This window comes from Trachypithecus francoisi, unplaced genomic scaffold (assembly GCF_009764315.1).
Source record: "Trachypithecus francoisi isolate TF-2019V2 unplaced genomic scaffold, Tfra_2.0 Lachesis_group5, whole genome shotgun sequence".
Classification (NCBI taxonomy): domain Eukaryota; kingdom Metazoa; phylum Chordata; class Mammalia; order Primates; family Cercopithecidae; genus Trachypithecus; species Trachypithecus francoisi.
Genome location: NW_022681470.1, coordinates 61020315 through 61038078, shown reverse-complemented (window position 1 = coordinate 61038078; position 17764 = coordinate 61020315). Strand labels below are relative to the sequence as shown.

The 17764-nt window shown below is 52.3% G+C and overlaps 1 protein-coding gene across 2 annotated transcripts in view; it reads right to left on the bottom strand.

Moving 5' to 3' along the window:
- Nucleotides 1-1380: 1380 nt before the first annotated feature.
- The window catches only part of SOX13 (SRY-box transcription factor 13), a 56986-nt gene continuing 40602 nt past the window's right edge, over nt 1381-17764 (bottom strand). For both annotated transcript variants that reach the window (XM_033195555.1, XM_033195553.1), the window contains exons 2-14: nt 16273-16489; nt 14885-14996; nt 14712-14798; nt 12627-12799; nt 12116-12184; nt 11599-11713; nt 7106-7191; nt 6693-6855; nt 6127-6236; nt 5882-5978; nt 5286-5429; nt 4241-4457; nt 1381-3251 (exon numbers count right to left, since the gene is read on the bottom strand). In XM_033195555.1, the coding sequence (XP_033051446.1) occupies nt 2975-3251; nt 4241-4457; nt 5286-5429; nt 5882-5978; nt 6127-6236; nt 6693-6855; nt 7106-7191; nt 11599-11713; nt 12116-12184; nt 12627-12799; nt 14712-14798; nt 14885-14996; nt 16273-16488 (1866 nt within the window). In that variant the 5' untranslated portion in view covers nt 16489 and the 3' untranslated portion in view covers nt 1381-2974. The remainder of the gene's footprint in view (nt 3252-4240; nt 4458-5285; nt 5430-5881; nt 5979-6126; nt 6237-6692; nt 6856-7105; nt 7192-11598; nt 11714-12115; nt 12185-12626; nt 12800-14711; nt 14799-14884; nt 14997-16272; nt 16490-17764) is intronic.

Here is a 17764-nt window from a genome sequence, read left to right as displayed (position 1 = left end):
GGCTCTGAGAACCTGGGCTGGGGAAAAAACAGCCAGCCAGCATCCAGGAGGCTCCCCAGACCAAATGGCTGGGCGCTTAATTATTGGGCAGTCTCCATTCCACACCCTCCCAACTTTGTAGTCCTAGAATCAACTACACCTGCCCTCTCTCACCACTACCCTCTCCAATCTAGAAATCCCTCCACCAGTACTCAAGAGCTTGAGGACTTCCCGAGTTGGGAAGTTCACTCTTATTTGTGGAAAAGGTGTTCTTTATGTCAAGACAGCCTTGAACCTCATCCAAGAGCTGAAGTTCTGCCTCATGAGCTTTGTGGAATACTACACTTTGCCCACCTGGCAGCTTTGGAGAAAGCAATCCTGTCCTTTTCTGTCCAACTCTGTCTTGTTTTCTAGAGGAAACATGCCTGATCCTTCTGACTACTCCTCTAAGGACAATGTCCACCAGGATCCCTCCTGTGCTCCTCCATGTGGGGTGCCTGCTTTGGGGCCGCTCCACTGTGAGGACGGACTTCCCTAGTGAGGGGGCGAGGTAGGGCATGCTGCCCCTGGGACTAGGTCTGTGTGGGGTACACTGGACCATCACCTCCCTTGTTGTGAACACAAACCTCTATTAATCCAGCCCAAGTCCAGCTCTTCCACAAGAACTGCCATTCGGTTTTGCTGTCCCCACTCTATACTGATGGGATTAATTTTTCACCACAAGATTTGTCTCTCTAAAGCCTGGTTAATATGCATTTTTGAGGCATTTCAGTCTGTCATCCGGCCCTTGCAGGCCTATTACTTCTCCTAATGTGATAACTAGGTCTGAAGTGTTCACTCAAAGCATGTGTCGTGGAGAGCCTGAAGCATTATCAGTAGAGACCCTGCTTCATTAATTAGCATCATGGGGGCCTCAGCTGGGCTTCAGGGTAAACATTTGTGAGCCCTTTTCTGAGAAAAGGTTCCACAGCTTTCATTAGAGTCTCAAAGGGCTCCTTCTTTGAATAAGAACCAGGTATAAGGTTTAATCTTGTTGTCAGATGAGGACAATGAGGCCCCAAAGGAGAGACCTGGCTCCCACTCCCCAACCCCAGCCATGTGGCCAGTTCTAGGGAGACCCTGAGCTTCCTGACTCCTATTACAGTGCTCTTACTATTGCCCTCTTAGGATCCGGGTGGCCTCACCTCCTCAAGGTAGGGGCATTCAGTGTGGGCTCTGTGGATGGCGTGTGTCACTCACAGACCTGGCCTGGGATTCCCTTGCATGAAGCCGATTCCTACGAAGCCCCAGGCTTGAAGCTCTTGCAGGCTGCCACCAGGGGACAGTGGTGCCCAGGCTGGTGGCATATTTAGGAATTCTGGACTTAGGCCAGCCTCCCTCCTCCCCTGCACAAGGGCCAGATTCTGAAATGATCTGTCTTTATTATGTCATCAGAAAACAAAAAAATCCCCCAAGTGTAAACAGGAGAAATGTGCTGGTTAAGTTACTCATCATTATCTTATTATTAACAAAATAAAGCACTATCTATGTTTACAGTCATAAAAAAAGAAACAGCCTGGAGAGAAGTGGGGGCTTTGAAGATGGAGAGAAGATGGGGACAGACACAGACTCCACATCTGGCCCTGTGGGATTTTGGGTTCCCATACTGATCCGTGGGCTGTTTAGATCTTTAGAGTTAGGTGACAATGGAATTTGATTTCCTTAGGGAACAAACTTTGTGAAACTGATCAGAGGCTGAGATCCAGTCCCCAGTATAGAGTGGGGGAGGGGAAGGCAGGCAGGTGAGGAGCAGGGCTGGGTGGGAGAGGCTGAAGCCCAGGAGTCTTCTCAACCTCTTCCAAGAATGGGGAGCCCCCCACCCTGTGCTCATGAGGGAGGAATAAAGACCAGCTGCCATGGAGAGCCCCTCTCCAGGGCCTCTGACACTGGCAGGAAGGGGAGCACCATCAATCCTCCTGTCCCGACTCCCTCGTGGGATCAGGTTGGGACCAGGGGCGGGGGCACCAGGACAAAGCCCCTTGGAGGCCGAGGCACATTCCCATGCTGATCAGAGCTAAAAATGGCTCCGTGGGAACCGACTGGCAGAGCCAGGGAGGGAGTGAAGGGGAGGGCAGGAGGAGGTCAGGAAGGCTGATGAGCCCAGGGCAGACCAGGGGCCTACACAGACCCAGAGAATCCAGAGGGCAAAGGGACAGACACCAAGAAAGAGAGAAATAAAGGGCCTTGCAGAGAGACAAGGACAGAGAGAGACAGAAATGCACACAAGGACACACAGAACCTGAGACACCCAGACTGACAAAGAGGTAGCAATTTGGGGACAAAGAGAAGCACAGAAAGAGGCTCCCAGAGAAGCAGGAGTGGCATCGAGAGACACACCCACAGGAACTCAGCAACAGTGCCTGGCACGTAGTGGGCACTCAATAAATATCTTGTGCAATGAATGAGCAGATGAAACACACACACGTGCGTGCACACACAGCAGCCAGAGGCGCAATGGGCTTGGCAGAGATGAAAACAGCAAGGGACAGCCAGACCCTTTCGCACAAAGTGCAAAGCGATCCTGGTGATAGACAAGCAGTCTGGGGGAGCGTGGGGGGGGTGTTGGTCCCACAGTGGCTGGTCCAGCCAGGACAAGAATGGAAACAAAGCATGTGACCCCAGGGAGACAGGTCGGTAGCTGCCATACCCCAGGTGAATAGACCTGCAAGAGAGGAGAGTCACACAGTGTCCCCTGGCCATGAGCCCTAAAGGCTGAGGTGCTCAGCCAGCTCAGCCCATGGCCATATTGCAGTTCCTGCCCACCCAGGCCAACAGCTCCTCGGGGAGGGAGGGCGCCTCTCCCCTTATGAATGTATCTACAAGTGCACAGCTTTGCCCATCTCTGGGGCATGAACAAGTCCAAGTACCAACATAGTCTTAGGTTGGCTGGCTGTGCCCATCGGGTTGGGACGAGGTCTTCCCCAGAGGAGAAGGGGCCGGGCCCACCCAGCCGGGATCAGTCTGTGAGCACCACCAACTCCCCATCGCTCTTCTCTTCGCCCTCCGAGTCCTCGTCCTCGCTGTACCGGTACATCTCGCCATCAGCCACCGAGTGCCTGTCATCTGCGCCCTCGCCCTCCTCTCGGAGGCTGCAGGTGTTGACGATCACAGGCATGTTGGGGTCCAGGCTACGAGGGACATAGTGCTCCACCAGTGGCTGTGCCAGCGGCATGCCTGCCGCCCGAGGGTACAGGACATCCGGGGAGCTCATCTGCACCTGGCCAGCCTGGGGGCTGTGGGGCAGAGAAGGGGCACGGTGACGGATGCACACTTGATTCAACCCCAAACCCATCTCCCCTCCAAGCCGCCTCAAAGCATGCACTCCCACTCCACACACTCTTGACTGTGACTTATATACCCTGCCCCCAGCCTGCTTTCTGATGGCCAAATTCACTGAACCTACAACCCTGCAGATGACCTGCAGACCCAGGGCCATAGATGTGCTCAACAGACAATATTCTTGGAGGATCATGTTCGAATCCAGTTTTTAGAAACTGTGTATTTTATGTTTTCTTATATTTAGAGACAGGGTCATGCTCTGTCACCCATGCTGGAGAACAGTCGTGCAATCATAGCTGACTGCAGTGTCAGCCTCTCAGGCTCAAGTGATCCTTCTGCCTCAGCCTCCCGAGTAGCTGGGACTACAAGTGTGCACCACCACACCAGGCTAATTTTATTTAAAGATGAGGTTTCACTATGTTGCCCAGGCTGGTCCCAAACTCCTGAGCTCAAGGGATCCTCCTGCCTCAGCCTCCCAAACTGCTGGCATTACAGGTGTGTGTCACCACACCAGGTAGAAATTGTATATTTTAAATGCCCTGGGAGATGTCCTGTTTAAAGGAATAGACTAGGGTGCTTGCTTTAGTCAAGTCAGGAACCTTTCTGTGTGATGAATACTTTGATTTCTAGCACCTTTGAATTTCTATTGAGTTCACTGGCAGTGGGATCTATAGGCACTTTCTCCAGGTCCATGTGGCCAGTCCTCCAGTCACATTCCTATATCCTCAGCCACTGAGTACTCACCATAGTCACATACATAGCCATACACAGTCAAGTCACACGTGCAGGCTCAACTACACACAGATAACACGCACACATAGGCATCCACACAGCACCCCTGGGGTCACACACAAAGGCAGGCCACACACTGACACCCAGCCACTCATGAGAGCTACACATGCACACACAGTCTCCTGGCTGCCTGTGGCAGGGGCCTGCTCACGAAATCACGTAGCTCTGGCGGGCATCCTGACGTCGGGTCCTCATCAGGGCCTTGTACTCGCCCACACGCAGCCGCTTGCCCTCCACGATGCAGGTGCGCTTGGGCCGTGGCTTGTACTTGTAGTCAGGATACTTCTCCAGGTGCTGTCGGCTCAGCCGCGCCTGTTCCTCATAGTAGGGCTGCTTCTCCTGATTGGTCATGGACTTCCAGCGAGATCCTGACCCAACCCCCCAGGGGCAGGCAGTCAGTGCTGGGCTCTGCTGACCACCCCAAGTCCCGTGCAGGACCTGAGAAGATCTTGGTCCCCAGGTAGGTCCATAAGATAATATATGTGCAAGCACTTAGCAAGGGCCTGGCCCGATATGGGTGCTCCTTGGATGCTGGGCAAAAGCATGCATGAAGTTAGCCTGTATAGGAGTATCCAACTGCCAGCTTCAGACTCAGTACCCACCCATGTTCCTAACAATGCAGCAACTTCCTTGAGCCTCTGGCCTGCCTGATTTTCATAAACAAAAGAGCAGCCACCTCAGGCCTTCAACAACCCAGAGAGGCTCCCTGCTCAGGGCAAAATACCTGATGTCTCAGTCGACAAGAGTCCTGGCCTGCGCTGACACCACACGAGCCTCAGTCTTGAAAATAAGTGCCCCCTCGTGCCCCATCTGCCCTGCCCGACGTCCCTCTGTGGCCACCAGTAAAGATATGTAACTAAAAAAAATCTTTCTAGTGACAGCCCAGGAACACTAGTCTCTCCTGTTTTCTGCCAGAGCAAGGGTCTGGACAAACATTTAGATCACGAGAACTAAAGAATGTAAACACACACACACTCCTTGAGTTCTTGAGGACAGATGCTACCAAACACTTCAGTGGTATGTAAGACCCTTCGGACCCAGCTGCCCTCACATCCCCAGCAACTCCTGCACCCCTGTCATCAGATTCTCCTGGAGTCCAACACAGTTTGGAACATCACCAGGTATGCCCTGAATAGACCCACCTGGCTCCTGCAACCAGGTCATACTGAACCATGGCCCCAGCCACTGGCCCTTACCAAGGATCTTGCTGATGCTGGAGTTGTGCATGTCTGGGAAGGCTTGCAGGATCTTCCTCCGCTCGTCCTTGGCCCACACCATGAAGGCGTTCATGGGCCTCTTGATGTGGCTGCTGTTTCGGGACTCGGGGAAGTGGCGGGAGCCTGGGAGATAGGAGTGAAGTCAGTCAGGCAGCCTGTCTGGGGTCCCAAGAGTGCCCCAGGGCCAGCAGACAGACGTCCCCTACTTGACCAGCAGGAGGCACTGAGGAGGGTCCCACAGCAGTCAGCCAAGGAGGAGCAAGGCAGGAGCAGATGGGGCAGAAGAAACAGCAAGTTATCAGCAGAGGCCCAGCCAGGGAACCAGAGAGACAGACACACAAGAAAATCACAGCAGTATGGCCTCAAGAGAGAGCAGAAACTCAGCAGCCACAAAACTTAGGAAAGCAGACTCAGAGACAGAGTCAACAGACACATAATGGGACAGCAGAGGCACACACACCTGGAAAGGATCCAACAGACCAAGGGAGGGAAGAGATCAGAGGCAGACACAGCCTGTCCTGGCGGGATACAGAGTTGGGCCCTCCTGCCCATCAGCCCCACACCTGAGCCCTCACCATCCATGTCACAGCTCAGCATGGCTTCCTCCAGTGGGTGCACGCAGCTGTCTTCCAGTCGCTCCTTGGCTGGGGATGAGTCCAGGCTGATGAGGTCCTAGATTGACAGGGGCAACCTGACCTCAGCCTCCGCTGCATCACCCCACTCATCTCCCTGCTCCTCTCTTGGTGGCCTCAGATTGTGTCTTCCACCCCTGGCCACCATTTGTTGCTGCCTCCAGGTTCAGGGGAGTGGGGGACCTTACCTTACGGAAGGGGGTGTTGGGGGAGCCTTCCAAGGCCCCACTGTGGCTGTGCAGCAGCTGCCGAGCATCCTGGATGGCTTTGGTGACAGCGTCCCCTTCACCAAGGAAGCCTGTGGGAGAGGGCAGAAGAGAGGGAAGAGAAGCGAGGGAAGCTGAGGGCATCAGCCCAGTGTGAGTCCAAATTCCATCAGCCTCCTGCCATGCCACTCCCATGAGGCACCTGAGTTACTGTTCCCTCCTGTCCTTCCGCAGGGCGGCTGCATTGCACGTCCTCAAGGGGATGCCACTTACACTGGCTATTTGTTGTGCATGTCAATAGACTAGAAATGAGAATAGTACCCCCTGGAACTGTGCGACTCTGGCCTGAATCCCTGATGCTTGGAACACCCAGACAGATTATGATGAGGGAGAGGAGGAAGAGGATCTTCTGCTAAAAGCAAGTCTAACGCCTTGTTTGATAAAATCTGGAACCCGGGGAGGAGAAGGGACCTGCTCAAGGTCGCATCATGCCGCTGGCCCTCCCCCTAAGAGGGCTGAGGGACAAGTGCAGGCAGCTGGAGGCTTACCCAGAGGCAGGCTCGGGGGGCTGGACTGCAGGTCCCGTGTGGGGCCTCCATGGCTGGGGGGGCGGGGCGCACAGTTGCTCATCTTCAGACTTGGGGAGCTGGAGGTGTTGGGCAGCTCAGGAGCCTTGGGCTTGGCTGTGAGATTCAGGGGCTGGGAGGGCTCCTGAGGGAGACCCGGCAAGTCAGAGGATGACAGACACCAAAGGAGACTCCCACAGCAGGACAGAGAGGAAGGGAGGTGAGCATACCCAGAACACACAAGGAGACAGACAGAAAAGTGGACGCCAAAGGAGCAGGTGAACAAGAACACACGATGCCAGGGCTCACCGTCCACACCCCATAGTCCCCTAACACGGCAGCCAGCCGTCATAACCTCGAGAGGGAGCCCCAGGCCGGTGGGTAAAGGGCGGTACCTGCAGGGGGTGGTGGGCGGCCATGGCCCCAGGCCTCTTCACCACTGGGGCAGGGGGGCTGTGCAGCAGCTGCAGCGGATACTCCACTATGGAAAAGGCGGCAAGGAGAAAAGTCCTGGATGAGCACAGAACAGCAGACACCCTGCTTGACGAGGTCCCAGCACCACAAGGTGGGCAATAGCTCGGAGCTGGACCAGCTTGGTTCCAACCACTGCCCTCCCCAGCCCCAAAGCACTGCTGGGTGGCTCCTATGCCCTCACCCCACACTGCCCCTACACGCTGACTGGTATCTTCAGTGGGTTCCCGCCCTTCCCAACGCACTCTAAATAGAGTTTCCCAGATTCTAGAGTCCCATCCAATGGCACAATGAGAGAGGGTACACCATCTATTCATCCAACAGCTACTTTTATTTTGTACCTACTGGGCACAGGGCACAAAAGCGGCTGCCTGTTGTGTAGAACGTCTCATGTATATCATCTCACAATAATACATGGTATGTGATATATAACAGGTGCTGAATACATCATCATCCCATTTTACAGAAAAAGAAATGAAAACCTTTGAAGTCAAATGGGGCCAGGTGTGGTGGCTCATGCCTAGCACTTTGGGAGGCTGAGGTGGGAAGACTGCTTGAGGCCAAGAATTCAAGACCAATCTGGCCAACAAAGCAAGACCCCCATATCTGTTATTAAGAATTTAAGCCGGGTGTGGTGGCTCATGCCTGTAATCCCAGCACTTTGGGAGGCCAAGGTGAGTGGATCACAAGGTCAGGAGTTCAAGACCAGCAGCATAGCATGTCAGTACAACAGGGAGCTTGACATTTTTGAATTAAAACGTGATCAGGCCGGGTGTGGGCTCACGCCTGTAATCCTAGCACTTTGGGAGGCTGAGGCAGGTGGATCACTTGAGATGAGGAGTTTGAGACCAGCCTAGCCAACATGGCGAAACCCCGTCTCTACTAAAAATACAAAAAATTAGCCTGGCGTGGTAGCCTGACCAGCATGACCAACACGGTAAAACCCCATCCCTACTAAAAATACGAAAATTAGCTGGGCATGGTGGCAAGTGCCTGTGATCCCAGATATTCAGGAGGCTGAGGCAGGAGAATCACTTGAACCCAGGAGGCAGAGGTTGCAGTGAGCCAAGATTGCACAACTGCACTCCAGCCTGGAAGACAGAGCAAGACTCCGTTTCAAAAAAAAAAAAAAAAGAATTTAAAATTTTCAAAACTAAAAAAATAAAAAGAAGAAGAAAAATGGGTTGTCCACAGAGCTATAAAATGGCAGCATCAGGATTTGAACCCAGGACCTCTAGACTCCACAGCCTTTCCTTCTCCTCAACATGGCACTCCTACCTACCCTATCGCACTCCCAGGCCCAGCATCCAGATGGAGAGATAAGCCACATGTAGAAATCACGAAGTGCATGGCAGGTGGTGATGAGGGCCACACAGGCAGAGCACCAGAGAACTCTGCTCCAGCTGGGGTAACTAGAGCAGGCTCCCTGTGGGAGCCGAGGTGTGCGCTAGTGCCTGCAGCATGGGCAGGATTCGGGCAGGTGGAGATGGGGTGGTGGGGTGTGTGAGGGTGAGCTGTGGGGAATAAGGTAGGCCATGAGGGCCGGGTTGGCTCCGAGGCCCGTGAAGGCTGAGGTCAGGAGTGTGGAGCCCATGCTGTGGGTACAGAGCACCGTGTAAGGTTTGTGAGCTAGGGAGGGCCACTGTTTGCAGTCAGCTTTTGCAAGGGACCTTGCTTGCTTAGTCTCTGGAGCAAACAAAGAGGGAGACAACCGTGCCCGTCCCAGGCTCCGACACCTTATTTACTGCCTCACTTGCCCAGAAAGCAGTTGAGGGCCCTGTCCCTGACCAGATCACTGTCCCCTTGCTTCCACGGCTCTCCTCCACATTCATGGGGAGTTGCAATGGTGTGGAATTGCTCTGTCCTTCACCTTCAACCTTCTCCACTCCGCATTCCCCCAGGTAACTGGAAACTTCCACACTGGGCCTGTCTTAGTCCACTCGGGCCGTTGAAACAAAGTGCCATAAACTGGACAGCTTACAGACCTCAGAAATTCATTCCTCAGTTCTGAAGGGGAATTTGCTTCAGAATGAATTATACCTTGAGTCTTACCTATAACTGATTTAGGTGAGATTTGTTATTATTTTTGTCTGTTATGCGACAGGGCCTCACTCTGCCTCTGTATGTCTCGCTCTGTCTCCCAGGAGGGTGTACAGTGTTGCAAACATAGCTCACTACAGCCTTGTCCTCCTGGGCTCATGCAATCCTCCTGCCTCAGCCTCCCAAGCAGCTGGGACCACAGACACAGGCCACCATGCTGGGCTTTTTTTTTTTTTTTTTTCCATAGTGACAGGGTCTCTTTGTTGCCCAGGCTGGCCTTGAACTCCTGGCATCAAACAGTCCTCCTGCCTCAGCCTCCCAAAGTGCTGGGATTACAGACATGAGTCACTGTGCCCGGCCTAGGTGAGATTAGATGAGGCTCTGGACTTGAAACTTTTGAACTGATGCTGGAACAAGTTAAGATGTGGGTGTCCTTTGGGATGGAATGAATGTATTTTGCATATGACAAGAAAATGACCTGGGGAAAGTCTGGGGCAGAACGCTATGGTCTGAATGTTTGTGCCCCTCTATGTTGAAATCTAATTCCCAATGTGATAGAATTAGGATGTGGGACCTTTGGGGGGTGACTGGGTCATGAGGGTAGAGCCCTCAGGAATGAGATTGGAGGCCTGAGAGAGCCTGTTTACCCCTTTCACCACCTGGGGACACAGTGAGAGACGCCATCTGTGAACCAGAAAGTCAGCCCTCACCAGACACCGAATATGCTGGCTTCATGATCTTGAAATTCCCAGCCCCCAGAACTGTATGTGAGGAATAAACGTCTGTTGTTTATGAGCCACCCAGTCCATGGTGTCTTTCTACAGCCCCTGAATGGATGAAGATGGGGCCTGGCTTTCTCAGTCCTTTTGTGTTTCCCCTTCACACCACCCTACAGTGCCCGGCGAAAACCAGGCAGGAGCAGAGAGCGGGTGGGGCTGAGCAGTCTACCCAAGCCCACAGCCTATAGGCCTCAGGGAATTTCCTCTTCTGTCTCTTTCTCACCTGTGGAACAGGGACAATGAACTAGCACGGGTTGCCTTTAAAGCTGTCCACACTCCTGGGGTAATTATGGGCAGCATCTCTGCCCTGTCCCTATAACTCTCTGTCACTGCCCTAGTTCAGGTATCATCCCCTATTGCTAGAATCACCTCAGCAGGTCCTGCTTCTGGCCTCCACTCCCTACCCCTCAAAGCCAGAATGACACACTCACTACTCTAATGTTCACATGCACCCATAGCCTAGAAAATAAATCCCAGACTCCATGCTCCGTCCTCAACTGCCCTGCACCATCAGGTCCCACACCCTTGTCTGACACACGGCCAGTCTGCTGAATTTCAGTGATGGGGTGGAAGGCCAGAGTGACACGGTATAGGCAGGGGCAAGAGTGTGAAGATAGGAATCGTGGCTGTCAGAATTTGGGAGATGTTGGCTCATGCCTGTAATCCCATCACTGTGAGAGGCCGAGGCAGGAGGATCACTTGAAGTCAGGAGACCAGCCTGGGCAACATGGCGAAACTTTGTCTCTACTAAAAACACAAAAATTAGCCAGGCATAGTGGTGTGCACCTGTAATTCCAGCCACTTGGGAGGCTGACGCAGGAGAATTGCTTGAACATGGGAGGCGGAGGTTGCAGCAGTGGGCTGAGATTATACCATTGCACTCCAGAGCCCAGGTGACAGAACAAGTGAGACTCTGTCTCAAAACACAAACAAACAAACAAAAAAGAATTTGGGAGATTTATAAACCCCAGTTAATATTCCAGATTTTTTTTTTTTTTTTTTAAATGAAGTCTCGCTCTGTCACCCAGATTGGAGTGCAGTGGTGCAATCTCAGTTCACTGCAACCTCCGCCTCCCAGGTTCAAGCGATTCTCCTGCCTCAGACTTCTGAGTAGCTGGGACTACAGGCATGCACCACCACACCCAGCTAATTTTTGTATTTTTAGTAAAGATGGGGTTTCACCATGTTGGCCAGGCTGGCCGCAAACTCCCGACCTCAAGTGATCCGCCTACTTTGGCCTCCCAAAGTGCTGGGATTACAGGCGTGAGCCACTGTACCCGGCAATATTCCAGATATTAATATTCTGGCACAGTAAATGTACTCGAATTGGGGAGACTAGACCTGGATTGCTACATCATTTCACATCTGGAAAGGGCTTTATGGTTTTTCAGTATGCTATTTCTTTTCATTCTCCCAGTGAAATTCAGTGAAATTCAGCAAGATTCAGAAAAAGAGGATTATTCTTCCACCAGACAGATCCAAAACAGAGGCCCAAAAAGTTCACATAGCAAATTAATGGATAAGAGTCGCTCCAGGGCGCTTTCCCTGACCTCAGGACAGGTTGGCTGCCGTGGTGGAACCTCCCTTCTCTCACTCACCTGGTTTGCAGGGAATGGGCTGAATGGGTAAGGCCAGCTGGGAGTCGGGGGTGACAGGCAGAGGTTGGTGGCTTGGGGGGAAGGCTGGGATCATGACATAAGGCATGTTAACCTGCTGAAGGCAAAGAAACCCTGTGTGAGTCCCCAGGGACCCAAAGAGCTACCCAACTATGGTCAGCCTACGACACAGAGAATGGACCTATGGACAAGAGGCACAGGGGATAAAGCAGGGACAGTTTTCCAAAGGATCCCTCTGACCCTAGGCCACCTCTGTGGGCCCCTGTCTACCTGCCCTCAGATCTCAGCTGGGGAGGAATACATGCCAGGCTCCTCCCTTAAATCAGGGACAGAAGACAGGTTGGGGGCTAGAACAGAAATAACCCTCCTCGGGTCAGGCCTGAGTGATTCTGCTCTGGTGCTTTAACTCGGTGCACATCCCCTGTCCCCAGCACCCTCCAGGCTGGTGTCAACTCCCTCAACCACCTCCTGTGCCTCTCTGGGTCTCCCTTCCGGTTACCTGGATCTGTTGCTGAAGGAGGTTGATCTTATGCTGCTGCTGAATCAGCTGCTGCTGCTGCTTTGCAATCTGGGAGAGGGAAAAAGTAGGCAGAGGGGGTCACGGACATTAGCCCTGGTGCCCAGAGCCTGCCCAGCCCTAACCACGTCCTGCTTTCTACAGTGGGGCAAACCGCGGAGTGGGGTGGCAGTAGGGAACAGAGCAGTCAGCCCTCAGAATTGGTTATCCTTTTGTAGGAAGCTCATCCCTCCCTCCAGGACCAGGAGGCTGGGTAGGAAGCCGCAAACTGCTCTTCCTGCAGAGTCCCTTTCAAACCCTCCTACCCTACCCCACGCAAGGGCTCATGAATCAGTCCAGGTGGGAATCCTACAGCCCCTGGTCACAGACCTTGCCCCGCCTGCCCCCAGGCCCCAGCTTGCACTGGTGAGGCCTGCCCCTAAGGCACCCTTCTCTAGGTCCTGACACACTCCTTTTCCTGGAAAGAAAGCCACACCCACCGAACAGGACCTACCTGCTCCTGCTGCTGCCGGGCAAGCTCCATCTGCTGCTGCTGCTTCTCAAACAGCATGGCAGCCATGTTCTTCTGCTCCGAGTGGGCTGTCAGGAGCTGGTCCCGCAGGGTGGACAGCTGGTGGATCATGACCAGAAGCTGGAGCTCCTTCTCTGCTAGGCTCTCTTGGGTCCCTGCTCCACAGTGAAACAGCCCCCATTGAGACTTTTTATTTGTTCATCTATACATCCATCCATCTATCCACCCATCTATCAAAAACTTATTGAGCAATTGCTATGTCCCAGGACCATGAGGGGCTGAGCCGCAGAGATAATGACACAAGATGCTTGCCTTGAAGGGGGCTCTTCATGCTGCTACCTGGCAACTACTAGCCTAGAAGTTCTCCCCTATTAGCCACGAATCCCAGGTCCCCTGAAAATGCTGACAGTGGGACATCTCAGCCCCAGAGCCCTGGGCCTCTTGAATGTCCTCGAGTGCTAAGCACCACACAGGGTCAGGGTGGACAACCATCCCATCAGAGGGATCCAGTGGGACACACTCCGGCTTTGAAGCAAGACAGCTCTGGGGTCAAATTCCCATTTCAACCCGTGCTGCCTGTGAGCTGTTAGGCAAGCTACCAATTTCTCTGCACTTTAGGGTTTTTAGAATCTGTTAAGTGGGCATAATAATAGTCACTTCAGAGGGTTACTGTGAGGGATAAATGAGCTAATAGAGGCCAGGCGTGGTGGCTCACGCCTGTAATCCCAGCACTTTAGGAGGCCAAGGCAGGTGGATCACTTGAGGTCAGGAGTTCGAGAACAGCCTGAACAACATGGTAAAACTCCATCTCTAAAAAAATGCAAAAATTAGCCAGGTGTGGTGGCACATGCCTGTAATCCCAACTACTCGGGAGACTGCGGCAGGAGAATTGCTTGAACCCAGGAGGCGAAGTTTGCAGTGAGCCAAGATCGCACCACTATATTCCAGCCTGGGCAACAGAGCGAGCTGTCTCCAGGAAAAAAAAAAAAAAAAAAAAAAAAAGAAGCACTAATATATGCAAAGCTCTTAGTCCAGGATCTGGAACGTGGTCCTCAACCAAAAAATGTTAGTGCTTCCCTGATCTCCAGTTTAGCTCCTGTCTGATGCAGCAATTTATTCCTGAGTGCCTGGCCACAGACCTTTTTTTTTCTTTTTTCTTTTTTTTTAAACGTCGGAATAACTCAGGGATCCTTTGAGAAGTATAGAGGCCCAGGCCCCTACCATGCCCCAGGGTTCCCATTCAGTAAGTGGGGATGGAGCCTGAGCATCTCTATGGTTTTCAAGTTCCCTCTGTGGGTGTGATCGATGACAATGCAAAAATGACCATTCTGGCTGGGTGCGGTGGGTGGCTCATGTCTGCAATTCCAGCAATTTGAGATGCCAAGGTGGGAGGACTGCTTGAGCCCATGGGGTCTGAGACCAGCCTGGGCAACATAGTAAGACATCATCTCTATAAAAAAATATATAAAAATTAGCCTGGCTTGGTGGCAGGTGCCTGTGTTCCCAGCTACTCAGGGGTCTGAGATGGGAGGATCACTCAGGAGGTTGAGGCTGCAGTGAGTCAAGATTGTGGCTCTGCACTCCAGCCTGGGCAACATAGGGAGACGGTATCTCCAAAAAAACCCCCAAAAAACAAAAGCAAAAACAAAACAAAAAATCACTCTAAGGAACCCAAGCAGCAGCCCATTAATCACTACTGCTCATTCACTTAGTGAGGTCCAACTGACCTAGAACTAATTAGAGTGAAAGAGAACTTTCTGCTCATGCTGCGGTTAGACCTGGGAAGTGGCAATGACATGCCTGAAGTCACAAGGGTGCCTGGTGAGAGCCCAGATTCAGAGTCATGGGATTTGATTCCTACCAGGCCTCTCCTGCATGGGATGAGTGAGACCTAGTGCTTGGGGCCCCCAGGTGAGGGATGGTGATGACCCCTAAGGCCAGGCAGGAGCCAGATGGCACAGGATAGGTATGAGGGTACCAAGAACTGCCCTACAGAACCAGGCTGCATGGCCAGACCAGAAGAGAGATAGGGTTCAAACATCTCCCCCACCCCCGACAGGCCTTCACCTTTGACATCTTTGGCTTCCATAGAGTTCCTTCCTAGAAACCTCTCCTTCCAGTCACTGGACAACAGCTTCTCGATGGCTGGCACCACTGGAAGATAGCAAAGGGGTGAGGAATAACCGTCTTAACACCTTCCTGCCTCAGGCCTCTGCTTCTAACTAGGGCAGACATCCTACCTTCTTTCAAATTTCGGTTGAAGTCCAGCTTCTCCTGGCTTCCAGAGGCAGCCTCCGACGCCCCTGGTCTCTTGGGTTCCGGGGACCCATTACCCTCTGGAGAGCTACAGTCCTGCAAGACATACTGAATTGTCACCATCACCCCCAGGAGAAGGGGACAGGCTGCAGGGAGGGCTGGGAACCCCAAAGATGTGTACCCTGAGGGATCCCAGCCCTATCCAGGTCCTACTTCTCCACTCAGGAGGCCCCTTTGACCTCTACCTGCCCAAGCTTTGTTCAGGAAAAGAACAGAAGATTTCAAAACAAAAGACCTGGGTTTCAGTCTAGGCTCAGTGACTCACACGATGCTTGATCCCACACAAGTCCCTGAACTGCTCTGAACCTGACTTCCCTCTTTTAAAAATGGAAATATTAATACCTCCTCTGTCACAGGATTGTTGCTGGGATCAAGGGAGTTAATGCATGTGAATGAGGTTTGCCATTGCAATCAGGGGCCAAAAGTCACCTACTAATTATTACTCCCTTGAACACACCCACTACACCAGCAGGGCTGCAACGGGGAGCAGGTAGGGGCTGGCAAAAGTTACTCAAACTCCCCACTGCCTGCCTCACTCCTCTCATCAAAGTCCTCCCCATTCTTTAAGGCCTAGCTTGAGGCTCTACTTCTCCAGGAAGTCTTCCTTGATCACCAGTGCCCCCACCCTCCAACCCCCTCCTCCAGGCTGGATTTTTTCTTAGAGCCCATAACTCTCCTCATTTTCACTTATTTGGATTTTAATTATATGTTACCTTTTTACATCTCCTATATGAAATCAGAATTTGTAGGAGCTGCAAGAATCCTTATTAATCATGTAGCTCAATTCTCTTGTTTTAAGGGTGAAAAACCGTATCATCTTTAACAGTGACCTAATTCTCGCTTGGGTAATTAGGTTGATTTTCCCAAATCACCTGAAAAAGCTGGTAGATGACTTTTAAGGCAAACTTTAGCATGTGTGTTCTATCTCCCCATCGAGTCCTCAGAAACAAGGACTGGGTCACACATAGGTGAACAGTCACTATCGAGTGAGTGAGTGAGCGAGCGAGCGAGTGAGTGAGTGAGCGAGCGAGCGAGTGAGTGAGTGAGCGAGCGAGCGAGTGAGTGAGTGAGTGAGTGAGTGAGCGAGCGAGCGCAGGCGTGAATCCAGATCCTCCTCTGATAGGTGGCCCTGCTTCCAGCCTCAGACTGAACTTGGCAGTGCCTCCCTGCTTCCCTACACGGTGTCTTACCCCTATGATCACCATTTCTGCCTGTATCTGCTGCCATCTAGGGGAGTGGGCCTGCCCAGTCTAGCAGAGAGCGCAGGTACAGCGCATGGGTGTGAGGATGAAGGCAGGGCGGGAACACTGACCCAGGAGCCCCTGAAAACCTGGGCTGGAGCTTGGGGGTCAGCACTATCCTGAGAGGCCCGGGCTGGGTCTCCAGGCTGAGGTTCAGCGGCAGTGGCTGAGCCCTGGGGGGCCTCATGGCAAGGCTCTTTCTTCTCCTCTGACTTGATGGTGCAGTTCACCATGGTGCCAACGCCATCCAGGGCCAGCTGGGCAGAGATGGGGCTCCTCATGGACATCCTGGGGGAGGGACAGAGTGAGCTGAGGTGAGTCCCCGGTCATAAACTTCCGCCCAGAGGCAGTGATCCTGTTTGCTCCCCTGACCCCACCCAAGTGCCTCCTGGTGCCCGTCACACGGGCACACTCACAGAAAGGGCGGCAAGCCTACTTATGAACCCACAGAAAAAAATCAGCAAAGGCTCTTGTATCCTTCATGCTTTTTTGTTTTTCGCTTTTTAAACAAAAAGTTCTAGAGAAAAGTGGGCCCACGCTTCCGCACGCGCTGCCTGTGTAATGCTGGGACTACAGGACTAGTGGACTGACCAGCCCAACTAACGAGGCCAGATACTGACTGGCTGTCTCTGAGCCCAAAAGAGTTGGGAAAAGAGAGAGAGAGATAGAAAGAGAAAGAGAGAGAGAGAGACTGAGCATCTGTCTGTGTGTGTTTGTATGTATATAAATGCTTTCCCGTCCCCACTCCCCAGACGGAGTCTCACCCAGTCTGGAGTGCAGGGGTACGACCTCGGCTTACTGCAACCTCTGCCTCCTGGGTTCAAGTGATTCTCCTGCCTCAGCCTCCCGAGTAGTTGGAACTACCACGCACCACCACCCCCAACTAATATTTGTGTTTTTAGTAGATATGGGGTTTTGCCATGTTGGCCAAGCTGGTCTCCAACTTCTGACCTCAGGTGATCTGCCCACTTCGGCCTCCCAAAGTGCTGGAATTACAGGCGTAAGCCACCACGCTCAGCCTACAAATGCATTTTTATAATTAGTTTACCAAAACTTAAAAGTCAAAAGATAGCACATAAAATCTAAATTTGAACTTCTAGCTCAATTGTCGTTGTGGCAAATATTGGCTGGAATTGAGTAACGGGTATTTCTTATGGACAGGCCAGTCTACCTTAGCCTCTACGGTCCTATTACTCCCCAAAAAGGAAACCAAGTATTAACTATATAAGACGTATAGTCTTCTATATAGAAGACATATAGTCTTCTTCTTACAGTGGAGACAAGGTAAAAGTAAATGATTTCTTACTTCATGCATCTATCAAAAGGGGGGAAATAGCCAGGTATGGTAGTTCATGCCTGTAATCCCAGTTACTCAAGAGGCTGAGGAAGGGGCATCACTTGAGGTCAGGTGTTTGAAGACAGTCTGGACAACCTAGTGAGACTCCTATCTCTTTAAATAAAAACAAAAAAGGGCAGGGGTGGACGGGGGGAATAACAGACTGAGATGATTGGCTTTACGAAAAATATTTTCCAATATCTAGCTAGAATCTCTCACTTAGAGTA